At 47.7% G+C, this 16,976-nt stretch overlaps 1 protein-coding gene across 18 annotated transcripts in view; it reads right to left on the bottom strand.

Annotated features, from left to right (window-relative positions):
• GBF1 (golgi brefeldin A resistant guanine nucleotide exchange factor 1) overlaps positions 1–16,976 on the bottom strand; it is a 122,183-nt gene that overhangs the window by 2,067 nt on the left and 103,140 nt on the right. For 7 of the 18 annotated variants that reach the window (XM_049696808.1, XM_033425844.2, XM_033425850.2 and 4 more), the window contains 27 exons: positions 16,619–16,842; positions 15,928–16,096; positions 15,292–15,503; positions 14,853–14,951; positions 14,066–14,260; positions 13,664–13,853; positions 12,927–13,067; positions 12,515–12,603; positions 11,362–11,564; positions 10,760–10,883; positions 10,351–10,476; positions 9,999–10,081; positions 9,112–9,348; positions 8,737–8,830; positions 8,190–8,366; positions 7,795–7,859; positions 7,586–7,709; positions 7,085–7,156; positions 6,840–6,934; positions 6,427–6,580; positions 3,228–3,453; positions 2,550–2,710; positions 2,172–2,418; positions 1,847–2,052; positions 816–966; positions 579–709; positions 275–376 (listed from right to left, as the gene is read on the bottom strand). In XM_049696808.1, the coding sequence (XP_049552765.1) occupies positions 275–376; positions 579–709; positions 816–966; positions 1,847–2,052; positions 2,172–2,418; positions 2,550–2,710; positions 3,228–3,453; positions 6,427–6,580; positions 6,840–6,934; positions 7,085–7,156; positions 7,586–7,709; positions 7,795–7,859; positions 8,190–8,366; positions 8,737–8,830; positions 9,112–9,348; positions 9,999–10,081; positions 10,351–10,476; positions 10,760–10,883; positions 11,362–11,564; positions 12,515–12,603; positions 12,927–13,067; positions 13,664–13,853; positions 14,066–14,260; positions 14,853–14,951; positions 15,292–15,503; positions 15,928–16,096; positions 16,619–16,842 (4,097 nt within the window). The remainder of the gene's footprint in view (positions 1–274; positions 377–578; positions 710–815; positions 967–1,846; positions 2,053–2,171; positions 2,419–2,549; positions 2,711–3,227; positions 3,454–6,426; positions 6,581–6,839; positions 6,935–7,084; positions 7,157–7,585; positions 7,710–7,794; positions 7,860–8,189; positions 8,367–8,736; positions 8,831–9,111; positions 9,349–9,998; positions 10,082–10,350; positions 10,477–10,759; positions 10,884–11,361; positions 11,565–12,514; positions 12,604–12,926; positions 13,068–13,663; positions 13,854–14,065; positions 14,261–14,852; positions 14,952–15,291; positions 15,504–15,927; positions 16,097–16,618; positions 16,843–16,976) is intronic. The other 11 variants (XM_049696814.1, XM_033425855.2, XM_049696815.1 and 8 more) reach the window with 4 other exon arrangements.

Below are 16,976 nucleotides of genomic sequence, written 5' to 3'. Positions count from 1 at the left end.
CCCAGCCCCTCTCAGCCAAGAGTAGGGTAGGAGCCTTCTGCACCCCTCTCCAAGGGTGGGAGGCAAGCCTGCCCTATCTTGTGTGGGAATCCTGGATCAGAGACTCCTCTGAATTCCAAAATCCTCCCAAGTCCCTGGGTCCTGCTGAGTCTCCATAGCTGGGAGTCCTAAGCACCTACATTACATCTCTAGGTCCTCCCAGCAGCCTTGGCTTCCCTGCTTGTGAAGAGGCAGGTGTGGGGAGAGTGGGTGGGTGTAGGGTGGTGAGCAGTACCTTAGAGAGCAGGGTGGAAGCCCTCATCCGGGTCTCCTCCATCCCGCCCACATCTGCAGGGCTGATGTTTTCCAAGAGCTTGGTCAGTAGAGGAAACAGCACCTGGTGGGTAAGAAGCCAACATCTCCCTAGCAGGGTCAGGTGGAAGCCTTGTCCACTTGACCCTGGGCTGCGGTGGATGGGTACAGAGCAGGAGGGAAGGTCTGATACAGGCTGAGGATTGACATCAGGGGCTCTTCAAGCTGCTTGGCTCTCCTTGTCTTTAGGATTTGCACTCTACCTTAAGACCAGAGGGAAGTCCTACCTTGTTAAAACAGGACTCCCATTCCAGGGCATCTAACTTTTGCAGATCATGTACCAGTAGTGCTCGCTGCAGATAGGTCAGTGCCTGCATCCGCACCTGGCGCCGGGCATCACAGCACAGGCAGGCAATGCCTGAGAATGAGAACAGGCTCAGGATCCTTTGGGCATCCTGATCCTGGTACTTCCCAAGCGCCAGCTCCACCTCTGCCCCTGCCCTGCCTGCTCCCCTGAGGTTTACCCTGAAGTAAAGGGCACCAACAGTGGGCCCAGAGGGTGCGTGAATCCGCTTCGATCTTCCGGCCTCCTGCGTCCAGGTGGCGCTGCTCCTCCGCCCATGAGCTGTAGATAGAGGCTGCCCTTGTGTGTAGGGTGTGCATCAGGTCTAGCAACTGGGGTCACAGGAGGGGCACGACATGAGTGGGGTTAGGTCTGGTGTATCCCCTCCTCACCAGCCCACTCCCACTGTCCCTGACTGAGTCCTCAAGGGAGTCCCTAGTACCGATCACACCATACTCCACCCCTCTCACCACTCCCTTCTCCTCAACTTTATGAGCTGGTTGTCCTAGTCCTGACCAGTGTTTCCCAAAGATGGGTATTACTCCTAGTAGCGGGGATTTGAGGAGGTGTGTGGACTAAGTATTTAATAACACAATTACACAGTGAGAAAGGTACTTTTTCACTCCTTTTTCACACTTTCTGATGACAGATAAAGCCTCATCTTGTTAATCTCATTTTAAAAACAGCAAACCTCAGGCTCAGAGGCTTTGATAGGCAACAGTGTCTGGCCAGATTTAATAATTTTTTGTTTTTGTAATTTTTCTAAGGTTATTCTATTTAAGCAATTAATTCTCCATTTATTTAGTGATGTAAAGTCTGCTCATAAAATAAATTTTATATGTCCTGAATAGACAACAGAATAACTCTGGAAGGATAAACAAGAAACTGATGGCAGTGGTTGCCTCTGGTAAGGGGAACTTAGCAGCTGGGGACAGGAAATGAATGGGACTTTTATCTGCTTACCCTTTTGTACCTTCTGAACTCTGTGCTATGTGCATTTGAATTACTTATTTCAAAAACAAACTATAATTTAAAAATGAAGCAAACAAAGACTTACAGGCGGTCCTGGACAGGGGGGCACTGTGGGGACACTGGCTGAGGCCCTGGCTGGAAAACAGGCCCTTCCTTTCCGCCCTGGCTGTCCCTGGCCCCACCAAGACTCCCAATGTCAGGTACCAGGAGAGGAGAGGAAGTAAAGGGTGCCATACTTACGTCCTGACTGACCTGTAAAGACACCGTATGGTAGCTGGCAGGCACACCTTCGTCCTCATCGTCATCACTATGCCCACCCCGCGTGGCATGTTGGCTGGAGGTTCGAGGCCGCCGAAGCATTGAGCCTTCCTTGGATTTCTTCTTGAAGCGGTTCCCTTTGCTGTCATACTTGTGACTCTTGCCACGTTTCTCCTGGGACTTGCACCCTGAGCAGGGCCAGACGCAGGTCACATTTCCATATCCATGGGTACAGACGGCCTGCTCCTCCCTTTCCCCCGTAATTCACATGGTTACTCCCCAACTACACCTTCATCAGGTGACCCACCGCCATTCAGACTGGCCTCCACAAAGATGCGGAGAGTCTTGACACAGAGCTCAAAGTTGTCAGGTGTGATGTGGGCAGCGTCACGCACGATGAAGGACAGGGACTCCACACACTTGAGCAGGGACTTGGTGTCATGTGGCCCGAGGTCCAGCCCCACTGTTAGGCTGTACTGATTGACCAGGGGTGAAGGACCTGGCCAGCTGGTCTCAGGCCCTGGCTTGGAGTTATCGATGTCATCCTTCCCCACCTGTAAAGTATAGAGGAGCTGAGAATCCAGGCTTGACCCTGATCTTCCCCTAGCTGCCCTCTCAGAAGGCCAGGAATCTTTCCCACAGGCCAAGAGGGGAAGACTCACCCGCTGCCCGTATGCTCACTCACCACTAACCAACCGCTGTTGACCACATCAGCATCTGTGGCTGATCGGTGAATCTTGCCAGGCCTGCCATGGTCAGTGTAGACCTCCGAGTCAGAAGTGTACCCTCGGTCCAGGCTCACATCATTTTGATGGAAGGATGGGAGTTCACTATCTGATTGGGCCCCTGAGCCAGCAGGGAGAGGCGCAGAGTCAGGATGGGGATGGGGGAGTTGGGATGAGGCATAGTTTCAGCTCTCAGAAGAAAGGTGCTGAAGCCTGGCCTCTCTTTTCTCTTGGTCTGGATTAGTTTCAGCCCTGTCACTAGAGGGCTGAAGGATGGCCTGGAGAGCTTCTCTGTTGACCAAATGGGGCAGCAGGCTAATTTGGGCTCCTGACAGCATCTAGTAGCAGCTGTTGGGGAGGGAGGTGGCAGTGAGGACAGAGTTTCTGAGAAAACAGTCCTCAGGACAGTAGGAAGCCTGGCTTCATAGCCTTCTCCATTGCCTACTTGCCTTTATGCTGTTTAATCTGTGGGTAATGGGGAGAGGCCCGTTAGGCACAGGAAGCTCTGGAAGCAGATAGCAGAAGCCAGGGGTATTTAATCTGCTGAACACAACAACCTGCGTTTTGTTTTCCTGTCTCAACCACTGGGGCCATAATTGTTTATCTGCCAGTGTGGGTCTCTCTGGGAAAGGGCTTACCAGCATCAGGTGCATCGGCCCTGGCTGTGGCCTGCAGGGCAGCTGGAGGCTTTACACCTGAGCCAATGCACTCCAGCAGCGTGAAGAGGGTGGCCCAGTCATCACTTGAGTGGATGTTGGCTGCGTTAGTCTTAAGGAGTTCATGGAGCCCATAGGCTACCTGGTGACTGACTCGGGACAACACGCTGGGCTTCATTAGTAGCAAAATGCGCAGGGAGAGCAGTACCTGGGGCAGGAGATGGGAGCAGGAAGTGGAAAGTGGGCACACGCGTCTTGTCTAGCCTCCTTCCCCACCAGCCTCCCTAGGCTAGTGAGAACAGTTTTGGCTAAGACCCAACTTAGGGTACTCTGTGGACAGATGGCCAGGGGCTAGGAATGGGGGCAAGAAAGAGGCAGGTGTGGTTATAAAAGGGCAATACGAGGGATCCTGTGGTGTTGGAACTATTCAGCATCTTGGCTAGTGGTAGATACACAAACCTATGCAAGTGCTTAAATTGTGTAGAACTTAATACACGTATGAACAAGTAAAACTGAGGAAATCTATATAAGATTAGTGAATTGTATCAATGTCAGTATCTTGGTTATGATACTACACTATAGTTTTGCACAATGCTACCATTGGGGTAAAGTGGGTAAAGTGTACAGACAGCCCCCAACTTATGATAATTTAACTTAGATTTTTTTGACTTCACAATGGTATAAAAGTGAAACACATTCAGTAGAAACCATACTTAGAGTTTTGATTTTTTCCAGGGCTACTGACATGCGGCACAATACTCTTTTGTGTTGCTGGGCAGTGGCAGGGAGCCACAGCTCTCAGTCAGCCATGCCATTATGAGGGTAAACAACTGATGCACTTAGAACCATTCCGTACCCAGACAACCATTCTGTTTGCCACTTTCAGTACAGTATTCAATAAATTACCTGAGATATCCAATACTTTATTATAAAATAGACTGCATATGAATCTATAATTATCTCTATTTTCAAAGTTTAATTTTTTAAAAACTGAAAAAAAGACCAGCAACATTATGCAAAACTACAGCATAATATCATAACCATTGTAACATTGATACAATTCACTAATCTTATTCAGATTTCCCCAGTTTTACTTGTACTCATACGTGGATTAAGTTCTACACAATTGAAGCACTTGTGTAGGTTTGTGTATCCACCACTAGCCAAGATGTTGAATAGTTCCAACACCACAGGATCCCTTGTGTTGCCCTTTTATAACCACACCTGCCTTTCTTGCCCCCATCCCTAGCCCCCGGCCATTTGTCCACAACTTCTAAAACCTCATCAATTCAAAAACGTCATATAAATGGAATGATATAGTATATAACCGTTTGGGATTGGCTTTTTTCACTTAGCGTAATTCCTTGGACAGTCATGCAAGTTGCTGCATGTATCAATAGTTTGTTGCTTTTAATCGCTGAATAGTATTCCATGGTATGTATGTACTACACTTTACGCTGAAAACCATCTGGGCTGATTCTAGTTTTTGTCTACTACAAATAAAGATCCTGTGAACATTCATGTATAGGTTTTTTATAAAAGTAAACTTTCATTTCTCTGGGATAAGTGCCCAAGAGTGCAACTGCTGGATTGTGTTGTAACTGCATGTTTAGTTTTATAAGAAACTGCTCTATCATTTTATATTCCTACCAGAAATTTATGAGTGACTGACCCACATCCTTGTCTGCATTTGGTATTATCACTGTTTTTCACTTTAGCCATTCTGACAGGTGTATAGTGGTATCTCACTGTGGTTTTAATTTGCATTTCCCTGTTGGATAATGATGATGAACACCACTTAAGCTTCTTCATGTGCTTATCTGCCATCTGTATATCTTCTTCATATCTTTCGCCCATTTTCTAATTGGTCTGTTTTTTTTTTTTACTGTTACGTTTTGAGTTCTTTTATATTTTAGGTATTAGTCTTTTTTCAGATATTTGATTTGCAAACATACACTCCTTGTCTTTACCTCCTTTTCACACTGGGCTCTCATAGAGTAGAATTTTTAATATTGATGAAATCTACCAGTTTTTCCTTTTATGGACTGTATTTTTGGTGTCAAGTCTAAGAACTTTTTGCCTAGCTCCCAAAGATATCCTCCTATTTTTCTTTTTAGGGTTTCATAGTTTTACATTTTACATTTAATTCTATGATTCATTTTGAGTTAATTTTTCTATAAGGTATGAGGCTTAGGTCAAGGTTCATTCGTCCCCTGCCCCCTCAACCATGGATTTCAATTGCTCCAGCAATTAAAAGGATTATCCTTCCTCCACTGAATTGTTTTTGCACCTTTGTCAAAAAATTAGTTAGGCATCTTTGTGTGCGTCTATTTCTGGTTTCTCCTGTTACATCGATGCATGTGTCTGTCCCTCCAAAAATACCACAGTGTTGATTACTATAGCTGTATAGTAAGCCTTAATATCAGATGGAGTGATTCCTCCCACGTTTTTTCTCAAAATGTTCAGCTATTCTAGGGCCTGTGCTTTTCCATCTTAGAATAAGCTTATCTGTGTCTACAAAAAAACCTTGCTGGGATTTTCATAGGAGTTGCATTAAACTTACAGATCAATTAAGGGAGGAATGACCTCTTCACTACGCTGAGTCTTCCAATCCACGCATATGGTATGCCTCTTCATTTATTTGGGTCTTCTTTAATATCTTTCATTAGCATTTGTAAGTTTCAGCATACAGATCCTATACATGTTTTGTTAGGTGTATAGCTAAGTATTTGATTTCATTTGCAGCACTTGTAAATGGTTTCATTTTCTATATGTTCATTGTTAGTATAAAGAAATGTGATTAATTTTTCTGTATTGATCTTATATCCTGTGACCTTCCTGAACTCACTTCTATACTGTTTGTCTTTTATAAATTGGGTGAAGAGCTCTCAGGAGGGTCCTAAACATGAGAGCCGGGAAATCAGGTATGGGGCTGGGACTGCCACAAGGCAGCAGCCGTCCAGCCCTACTGAGCAGAGGTGCTGAGTACTAGCTTCATACCTGAGGCCATTCCAGATTCACTCTCAATGTCCCTGTTAGACTCCCCTAGCCCTGTGGTAGGTTACTGGGCTCATGCTATGGGGCACTAAATGAAGTCTCTGTCTCAGGCCATATCCATAACTGATACTGTGGCTTTAGTCCCTTGTACACCTTCCTGCCTTCCCAGCTGCACTCAGCTTACCTGGCCACTGATCTCTTCTCTCCGGAGTAGCCTAATGGCTAGGCGCAGCAGCCCCACCACTGCCCGCTCCACAAGGAAGCAGAAGTCCTGTGCCTGGACACATAGGTGGTATAGATGGTCTCGAACAGTCTGCCACACACAGCCCACACGGTCCCTGAGAAACATAAGGGATGAGGATAGTCTCAGCTGTAAAGGCCACTGGGCAATAAGCCTCTTTTTCTGATTGAGGCTAGGTCCTTCAGAGCTCAGTGGTATTATACCCTAAGCAGGCAGCTATAATGAGCAAGCTTCTCCTCTACTGCCTATAGCTTCATGTGCTTCTTGTCCCTAGAGCCCACTCTGCAAGATTACTCCAGGCTTCCATCCCTTTGGTACAAGCCCAGTATGAGGCCTGCCTAAAGACTGCCTTCTACCTGTTCTCCAGCACAATCCTCAGCAGCATCTCCAGGCAGAAAGCAGCATCCTCTTCATCATAGGTCTCTTCATCTGGTGTCACTGAGACCAGAGCCTGGAGGAGAATAATAGCAGGAAAATAGACATGGAGGAGAAGCCAGCCACTGGCCCACCCCTGACAGAAACTGAGGCATACACCACTATCCCTGTCTCCCCTCCCGGACCCAGCCAGCCCTTTCACCCCTCTTCCCTCTTCACTCTGTACCTTCATGAGCTCCTGCAGTGACTCCAGCTGGAGGAATTTGCTTTCTGTGATCATCTTTTCTGGGTCACATTGCTAGAGGCGGCACAAGAGAGGGTTGTTTTTTTTTTTTTTTTTTTTTTTTTTGCTGTACGCGGGCCTCTCACTGTTGTGGCCTCTCCCGTTGTGGAGCACAGGCTCTGGACACGCAGGCTCAGCGGCCATGGCTCACGGGCCCAGCTGCTCCGCGGCACGTGGGATCTTCCCGGACCGGGGCACGAACCCGTGTCCCCTGCATCGGCAGGCGGACTCTCAATCACTGCGCCATCAGGGAATCCCCGAGAGAGGGGTTATTGATAAGGACTAGAGGGAAGAGAATGTTCCCAAGAAGCCAGGGAGAGAGGGCAGAAGGAGTCAGCTCTGGTCACAAACCCTAGATGACCCTATTCTTCAGTTCATAGGACAGTGTCTATCTAGTAGAGAAGGGTCTAGGCTTGTTCACCAGGGGTAGGCAGGGGCAGTTACCTTGATACAGTCCAAGGCCATTCTCTTGGCCTCTTGGCTCTCAGTGGATGGGCCCCGCACGCTAGACTGCTCAGTACCACTAAGTGTCAGCCAGCTCACAAAGCTCAGCACTGTTGACTCTCCTCTGTAGAAAGAGAGTACAAGCTCTAGTGAGCTCCAGAGTTCTAATCCTCCCTCTGCAAGGTCTCCAGCCTCTGATTTCCCCTCACCGGTTTGATGGTGTCTCTTCCCGTTGTAGAGAGATCTTGCCATTGGGATCCACAAAATCTTCTACCTGGAAAATCAGGTCAAGAATAATTTCTTTCCACATGCCCTCTGCATTTCCTGCTCTGCCATGCAAAGTTTTCTGGCTTTCTTCCTGTTGTTCTCTGCCCTACACTATTGACTGGGCCCCTCCAATTGATGACTGGCAACAACTTCTACCAGCCTTCCTTTACAGCTATCCCCATGGCCAAAGATCTGCGGTCTTACATTTGAGGCGTTCCTGGTAAGTTTCAGCATGCATCAGGCCCAGTGCTACTCTCAACCAGTTCTATATGCAGACAGTACGTAATCTTGGAGCTCTTGCCTTGTTATTATTGATTAGTCTCCTACCAAGAATTACCTCCACCATAGCCTTGGGCAGCAGTTGGGCTCGGAAGAGCTGCAGCATGGCCTCCATGATATTCTTCCAGCCCTCCCGCAGGATGTCACCATGACGATGGGCCAAATGGAATACTGTCTTGGCTGCAATGTGGGCTTTAGGGTTGCTTCCAAACACAGTGGGCAGGTTCTCAATGGACTGGAAAGGAAGATGAGATGAGGCTTAGGGCCTGGCAAATGTCTTGAAAGGAGATTCTCTTAGGCCTCTACCTATGGTTCCTGAGGGTCCTTCTGCTAGTTCTGCTTCAATCCCCCATAATACTGGTGGGAAGGGCTACTCTGGCTAAGGCCTTCTCCACTATTGCATCTCTTCTCTCATCCCCATTATATAAGGTAATGCTATTCTCATCCTAGGGTGTGTCAGACAGAAATGGCTAAGCTCTACTGTAGTCCAGGGGTAGTGAGAGAATATGCTGATGGAAACCAGCTCCACAGATAAGGGTAGGTCTATGGCTAAAAGAGAGGTCATCCTTTGGAACTCCAAGTACACAGTTCCTGTCCCTGCTCACCTCACTGCTGAGAGCTGTGAATTTGCATAGAGAGATGATGAGATTGTCAAACACATCACTGAGGCCATAGTGGGCGGAGATCATGGCGCACTTCCTGTAACGTCACATATCAGATACAGTCACTGAAAGGCCAGGCAGCCCTTCCAAGTCCCCAAGGAGGCTTGCTTGGGATTCTTCCCTAATCAGTCCCAGGAAGAAACCTTTTACTCTTGAGTCTGTTTAAGACTGAGCTTTCCCAAGCTTCAGCCTCCCTGAAAAACTCAGGAGGAACCCATTCTAAGGAAAATAAGAGTAGGAGTCAGAGAGGCATGGAGGCAACCAAGTTAAATCAAAGAGGTGGAAGGAGATCCAAGACCATAGTCAAACTCTGGCTACCTGAAGCCTGAGATGGCTTTTTGGATGATTGTCTCCTCAAGGCTTTTGTCAAAGACATAAGAAAGAGCAGCAATAGTGGGGCCCCAGGTCATGGTGAAGAGGTCAAGATCGTAGCTGCCAGCAGGCACACGTAGGAATATGCCTTCTGGGGTGGCACCTCGATGAAGCAGCACATTCCATACATAATTCTCCCGAACCAGGCCTGTCTGCTCCTCAGGCATCACAATCTCCTCATTCCTGTCAGGAGGTAACAAAAGGAGTAGGTGCACTGCTCTGAACCTGACTGGTTACAAACTAGGACAAGGGGCTTTCTGCCCATTACTGACACTTTCCTTCAATGAGAGGTCATCAAAACTGCAGCTCAGTGGTCTGCTTCCCTCCCCACCAGTGGCACCAAGGAGAAAGAAAGGAAGCATCCCATAATCTCCAAGCCCCATCTCTAAGTGGGCCTTTAGTTCTATAGTAAGATCTCATATTTTTTCTGGGTATGAGAGGATGAACAATTCTACCTTTTCTGATTTACAGTAGAAACCTAAGTGTCCCAAACCTCATCCTCTAGTACCCATCTTGGGTTCTCTACTAGCCCCATAATGCATCTTGCAAGCTAGACAGGAAAACCCAGCTTCTCTGCGTTTGGAAAATGGGGTGATGCCATTCCACTTAGCAGGGGCAGTTTGGATCCTGGCTCAGGGTACTAAAGTTCCAGTACTATTCAGGCTTCTTTAAGGAATAAATCAGTTGGGGGAGAAGGGGCTGCCCAGATAAATTACGATGCTAAATCCAGGGTGTATGAGTCACTGCAGTCTGATGTGACTCCAAAATCTGGAGAAGGAAGTAGCGTGCTTCTCCTTAACAGAGATGCTACACCATTCTCTACGCATACTCACTTGATGGCATGGTACATGTCCTCCAGAATGTCTTGCTCAAAGTCCTTGCCTCCATTCACACCTTTTAGATTTTTGCGAAACTCCTAGAGACAGGGCAATAAGCTTTACCCGCCATGTGTCAATGCTGAAGCCCCACTCAGGGAACTCCTGGGTCTGTGGTAAATAGGACTTTAGGAAACAGTAAGTGACAGAATCCACTTCCCTACCCCAGTTCCTCTTCTGGATTGGCCAGCGCCCCCTGACTCCCTTGGACAGAAGCTTGTCTACTGTGCCCACTGGAAAACCCATGTCCTTCCTGCTACCTCCAAAGCTGTGCTGGAACTGCTCTGCCATGGCTGGGATCCAATCTTACCTCCAGGGTCATGGGTGCATTTTGCTTGCGAACATTGTGGTTGTGCTGGTCAGTATTAAGCATGATGACAGCATAGGCCAGGGCAAAGCAGGCATCGCTATTGGCAAATGGGGAGCCATTACAATTCTGAAAAATCAAAGACCCCACCTATGTCAATGCCCTTCTCTGGCCAATCAAACCCTCACGACCAACCCACTGGTCAATGATGATAAAGAAGAAGGTACCAGCCAGAAAGAGGCCCATCTCTTGCCAACTCCCTGATGGAAGCTGGCCCCTCTATGGGAAAGCTCACTGACATTGCTCTCAGCCTTCTTAGGAGACAGCAACTGGGTCCTTCAGTTGAGGCCATAGAAACCCTTAGTCAAATTAATTTGGGATGCTGGGCTCAGTCCCTGCCACTCAAACTCACCCTCCAATGTTCTGTGAATGCCTCTAGCAACCTCTGGATGACTGGTGCTTCCCCGGGCAAGCGGAAGGCTTCCAGGTAGAGACGGAGAGCTTCATCCAGCCGCAGACCCTGAAAGCTGAAGGTGCTACAGGGAAAGAAAGAAGGACGAAAGGCTTAAGATGTATAAGCTGCAAATGTTGGGTGCTCTATTAGCTACAGTCCCACTAAGCTTCTCCTATTGGAACAGAAAAGGCTGAGAGCTCTGGCAAAGGGGAGGTATCTCCTAGGTCATCTCTAACACAGAACCAGAATTTGACAACCTCTAAGCTTAGTACTCTTCACATCAGTGTGCTCCTACATAGAAACCTCATCCCTGGAACCCAGGAACCTACCCTGTGCTCAGGAACCCTACTCCACCCCTTTGCAATGTTCTCTATGGAGAATGGAATGGTGCCCAAAGCTTTCTTGCTGGAGACTCTTTCAGATCCAAAAGATATAAATCTTGGGAAGAGGAAAAGTGTATGACCTGGGTCACCATCAGGAACTGACTGGTACTGTTTTGAACTGTCTGTCCCCCCAGGCTGATCCTCAACTATGTCCCACATTTCTTGCAGTTTCCTCACCTCACAAAGCTCTCCAACAGGTCAATGTTTTTGCGGTCACTCACAAACTCTCCAATCATTTTCTTGTCCAGCCGAGGGTTCTCTCGCAGCCACTGGGCTACCTCTGTGTTGTCCATTGGGATGGTGAGGAGACCTTTCTCTTGCAGAAACTGGATCCCCTTCTTTGGTTTCTGGTTGAACTGCTCTGTGCCAGTAATCAGCAGCTAGAGAAGAAATACAGGAGGTGTCAAAAGCTGCTCTGCCCCTAAACCAGACAAGGGCAGGTCTCCATCACAGTCCACAGCTGGTCACCTAATGGGCTCCTAGGACATGGTTCTAAGTCACTCCAGAACTAAGGCTGAACCATATTGGCCCCTAGCTTTACCCAACTCCATGTTTAACTAGAAGTGGCTGAGGAGCTCCTTTTTACTCCTTTTCTGAGTGCTAAAGATGCACAGCACTCTCCCCCAACCTGAGAACCAGAGAAAAAAAATATAAGAAAGAGACTAGAGAAGGTTTTCTTTTCTCTCCAGTATTAGAGCTGTTCCTGGCATCTGTTTACAGACTAGCTCGGATTCCCCTTCTTTCTTTGGCTTCCTAGCTCTTAAGGCCCTGGGGTTTGAAAGACAAGGTGAAATAACTGCAATGATAACTTTTTGACTGTCTAGTCACAGCCCTGCAATCAAGGGCACACATAAACCAAAGTCATTTAGGCTGGCCTTACGAGGAAGAAAGGGTTAAACAGAAGGTTTTCTTTGTGTTAGAAAACCAGAAAGTACAGTTATTTGAACTTTACTAAAAAGCACCAGAATAAATGTCAATTCCCTTTTATTGCCAATCATCACCCCAGAGCTCGAGATGACCAATAACCTTCGGTGACCCACAGGATACCAGCTTCCAGGGCTCTTGTCACCACAAGTAACACCTGACTCTCAGCTAGGGCAGCATTTGCCCAGGAGTACACAATAGGAGATGCCAATTACATGGCTTACGAGTAAGGAAAGGGCTTCAAAGGAGATTGGGGGGTTGCTGAAGCTCCAAGAAGCTCAAAAACTATCCTTGGGAAGCTGTTCAGTGAGCTTAGACTCTCCCTCATTCTCTGAGACAGAAACCCAACAGAGAACACCCAGTCAGAAGTGGGTAGAGGCTGAGCTCTGGGGATATCTATATATACCTTCTTTTTATTCTTAATTTCAATCAACTCCCGTGGATCTGGCAGGAGACAGGAAAATCGAGGTGGCTTCCGGGTAAACTTTTTGTCAGCTAGGAATGGGAGGAAGAGAGGGAAACACCAGTAAGACCTCTTTTTAAACAGGATAATGACTTTTGGAAGGATGCTGATATACTCTCTAGTGAAAAAAAGGATGCCTCAGAAAATTTCTTGTCCTCATCAGTCTTCCCCTTCCTTAGAAGTCCTATCTTCTAGGGCTCCAAATGTTTTCTTTCCTCTCTCTGGGTCTGAAGGCATGGTGAGCAGCCAATGTTCATTCAGGTACTAACCTAGGGTATTTCTGCTCCCCTCCCCTCTGTTCTCTAACAGGCCTTCCAGTTGAGGGGGCTTAGGATGATGGATACCCAGTACCCACCCCCAGAGTCACCAGCTTCCTCCAGATCACTGCATCCTGGTTTCCCATGTTCTGCTGGCAGCCGCCCTCCACCTGGCACATGCAGGCCTGCGATGTCTGGGGCCATGCCTATAGCCTTCCCATCGCTGGCTGCTCTCTCAGCTGGTAAGAGAGAAGAAGGTAAATGAAGACTGATGGTGTAGGAAGCCAAGCAGAGCTGCAGGAGAATCGAGCTTCAGGCCAAGGAGATCTGCATGTTCCCACACAGGTCACCGGCCCTGACAGGACAAACCCAAGCCCAAATAAGTAGTCACTATCCCAGGTCAGCCAAGCATTAGCTTCTACAATTTAATAAAGAGATTATGCAATCACTTTCCCTGATCTTCTGCAACCTCAATCTCAAGGAAAAGTTAGAGAAGATTAATTAGAGTGGAGGCAGGCACTGGGGGTAGGAAAAGGTAGGGCCTGGAGCTTTTAGGCACAGAAGTCCTATATCCTTTAATCTATATTCTCTTTTCTCCCCATAAAGAAATAACAATTCTGTAAAAATAGCTAAAGCATGGAAGAGGAGAAAGGGAGAAGTCCATGAGTCCTGCTAATGTGCCAGCCTGGTCTATGATTCACATCACCAAACCTCGGAAACACAGAATTAGGAGTACTTTGGAGGAAATGACATAAGGGTAGGAGAAAGGATTCAGTGAGTAGAGAAGGGATAAACATAGAACCCTGGGATCCTCAAAGAAAGAAATGCCTCTCACTATTGTTGGCTTCTCGAGTGCCATCTACTGCCTCACAGCCAGGTCTGGCTGCTTCTTTCTTTTCTTGCTGGGTAAGGTTGTTGAGGACTTTGGCTTGGCAGTGGGCCTCAGTGCTGTCAATCACTGTCAACAGGGCATCAAGAGACAGCAGGTGTGTTGTATAGAGCTGACCAGACACAGGGAAGGAATTCTGGAAAGTAAACAGATACAGGAGACTTGGGGTTAGAATACTTTTCCAAAAATCCTAAAACCGCCCATAACTTCTACATTGCCTTAAGATACACTTCTTCTTGTTCCCCAGCTCTCAAGTGTTTCGTTCCCTATATGTAGCATCCTCACTACCACTAGAGAGATCTCCTTAATAAAGTCGTCTTTCTAGAGGTCAGTAATAATGCTCAGCACCTTGGACAGCAGCTTGGTGAGATCTTCAAAGAGGTTGGAACAGTAGTAGTCACAATCATAGTTGATATAGAGCTCAGTGACAAAGCTGGGGATGTGCCAGAGCTGCACAGTGGCCTCCAAAGCCATCTCCTTCATTTCATAAGGCATCTTGGGGTTCTCCACAGTGATGATATCCATGAGCTTTTTGATGTACATCTGACAATAATCCAATAATTGCCATTTGGGTGGGGAAAGGATTCAAGATAGGAAGAGACAAATTGGACAGGAAAAACATTAAACAGGAAGCAGACGCCTAGCCAGAAGGTATGCATTAAGAGATACTTAATGGTATTCTATCCCCTAAACACATCCCCCTCTTTGTCCTTCATGATGGGGGAGGCCTGGCTCTCTACCTCCTACCTGATCAAGTTGCCCATTGCCCTTTTTGTGCTCTCTGTGTGAGCCTGATTTGGTCCTATTCAGAGTTCCCTTTTGCAATTTAGTGGCAAAGCCAGCTTGACTTGCCTGCCTGTGTTGCAAAAGAACTGCAGACAGAAGAGTTTTACCCACTCATGGTGAGGTTACCTGCCAGTTCTCATATTCGGGTTCTCCCATTTTATAGCCAGCCAGGTTTCTCTGGGCACCTCTTAAGTTCTCCACTAAAGAGGAGAGCCAATGAACCAAACTATAGAGGCTAAAAGCACTCTCCTCAGAAGCCACCAAATCCCACTCCTGCAGCATGACAAAGCTGACCCGAATGAAGGTGCCATACATCTTCCTATTTTTTTCCCAACTTCAAGAAACTCACCTCTAATTGGAACTTGAGGTGCTCCCTCATGCTCTCAAACAGTAGGAAGCATACGCGCAGGGAAGCAGCATAAAGGTTCAGTCGCTCTACGCTGAGTAGCTGGAGATCACAGTAGGATGGGCTATTAGGTTTCTGAACCTGACTGTGGCTCAACCAAGAGAAAGCAGGACAGCAAACTGTGGGAAGTTGTCACTAAGGTCATGTGCTCTGAGGGAACTCTATATCTAGCCATTCCTATGTTTCCCTTTGGTTGCCAGAGTCCCCGGGGAACTACTGGAGTCCTCTTGATTATGACTACTGGTCAGTAGGGGAGGTAGGTTCTTTCCTGGGTCCTATACTCTTCACATGAATCAGCCAAACCTCCCTGTGTTCCCCTGGCCCTTGAAAGACCCTGAAAAAAAGCCAGGTGTTCGGAGTCCCTCTAGAAATCCAGTCTTACCTGGAATAAGTGGCGGCACATCTCATCCTTGATGAGGCCCAAGAGGGTTTGGCACTGGGCTACAGGGGCCGACTCAAGAGCCACTGTCAGCAAATGCAGTCCCATGTGGATCATAACCTCTGAGTTGTGGCGGTCGTGTGGGTTGGTGAGGGAGATGAGGAATCGGAAGAGCTCACGGATGCAAGGAAGACCATAGGGGACCAAAGCTGTGCCTGGGAAAGGCCAGGAGGGAAGTGGGACTGCTAAGAAACAACTGGCTCGATTACTTGGCCTAGCCTGCTCTGCATTATACAGGCAATTTCAGATAAGTGATCCTCTTCAGGAAAAAAATGGTTTTTTTCTGGGGCAGTAAGGAGACTAGTCTCACTTACTGAAGGGAATCAGAATTGATGATCCCACCTTTCTGTTAAAAGTCCCAAGCTTTCTATTCTTCCCTCTCACTTCCTATTGTCCACCAAACTCCCTCTCTGTGTAAGTTAGGGAAGGGCTCCATCCAATAGTCCTCTTGCTTGATTCCATTTCCTGACTAGAAAATGGCGTAGGACTTGGACCAGCAGACACCTTGGGTCTAAGATGGTTTAGGCTCAGACAGCTTAGTGGGTAGGATGGGGGAAGAGCCTGCCTGAGAGTACTTACCTTCTTTCTGAGAGGACTGTGTAAAGCGCACACCCCGGGGGTTGACGTAATCCATGTCATGGACAGAAGCAGAGTCAGAGTGGTCAGCAGGAGATGTGCACTCCTCTAATACTTCAGGGATGGATTCCACGGATGTTGATTGGGCCTTTTCCACATGGGCCCCTTCCTGCTATGACCAATAGTGGGGAGGATACAGGAAAAGAGATGAGGCAAGAGCAACTGGGAACTTATTTCTCTTAAGTATCTGTCCTCCAAGTGTTTCTAATGGACTGCAGGTGTAGGGCCAGCTCAGTGGGCTGTGAATCAATGCAAGATGGTTCAGGGAAGGAGTATGATGAAGGACTCAGAAAACATCACCTGAGGCATCAGTGACCTACAGTGACTAGAGCCCCAGAGGCAACAGAGGCCCTCAGGAGCTTGGATTTAGATCATTAACTTCCAGAAAAAGCCATGGCCAGCATCCTCACCTTTGCCAAGTACTGCATGTATGCACAGCTTGAAAATCCTGTGAGCTACCTCTCACAGTGAGTAATGCTGTGGTTTTTCTAGGTAGCACAGCTAATTCTAGCAAACAGGGAAGAACCTCCTGCCCCAAATTTCTTTTGAGCCAAGGCCTGGATAAAGAGCCAAAGGATCAAGCCAATTCCACAGCAGAAGACTAGACAGGGGTCTTTAGAAATCAAAGCCGTACCTGGGGGTCAGGTTGCTCAGGAACCCGTAGCTCGCTGCTGCCAGGCTCTGCAACTGTGCTGTACCCTGGAGAGCCAGGTTGCTCCAGGTCAGTGAGGTCCTCTTTGGAGGTGGTCTGGGAGGAGAACTCCAGGCCACTGTCTGTAGAGGGGCTGACCACTGCTGAGGCAGCTTCTGAACTTGCAGAGGAGATGGGAGTGGGTACATCTATGAAGGGCATGCCACCTGCCAAGCAAAGTGAGTGAGGCTTGAAGAAAAGAGACCCTGTGGGAAACACATCCCTTCCATGGTACCGTTTGTTTGTTTTTCCTAGACTGCATATTAATTTCTGCATATGCTTGGTCTCTAAAGTAGTCAGA

This window comes from Orcinus orca, chromosome 14 (assembly GCF_937001465.1).
Source record: "Orcinus orca chromosome 14, mOrcOrc1.1, whole genome shotgun sequence".
Taxonomy (NCBI): Eukaryota; Metazoa; Chordata; class Mammalia; order Artiodactyla; family Delphinidae; genus Orcinus; species Orcinus orca.
This window is presented reverse-complemented; position numbering and strand designations above follow the sequence as displayed.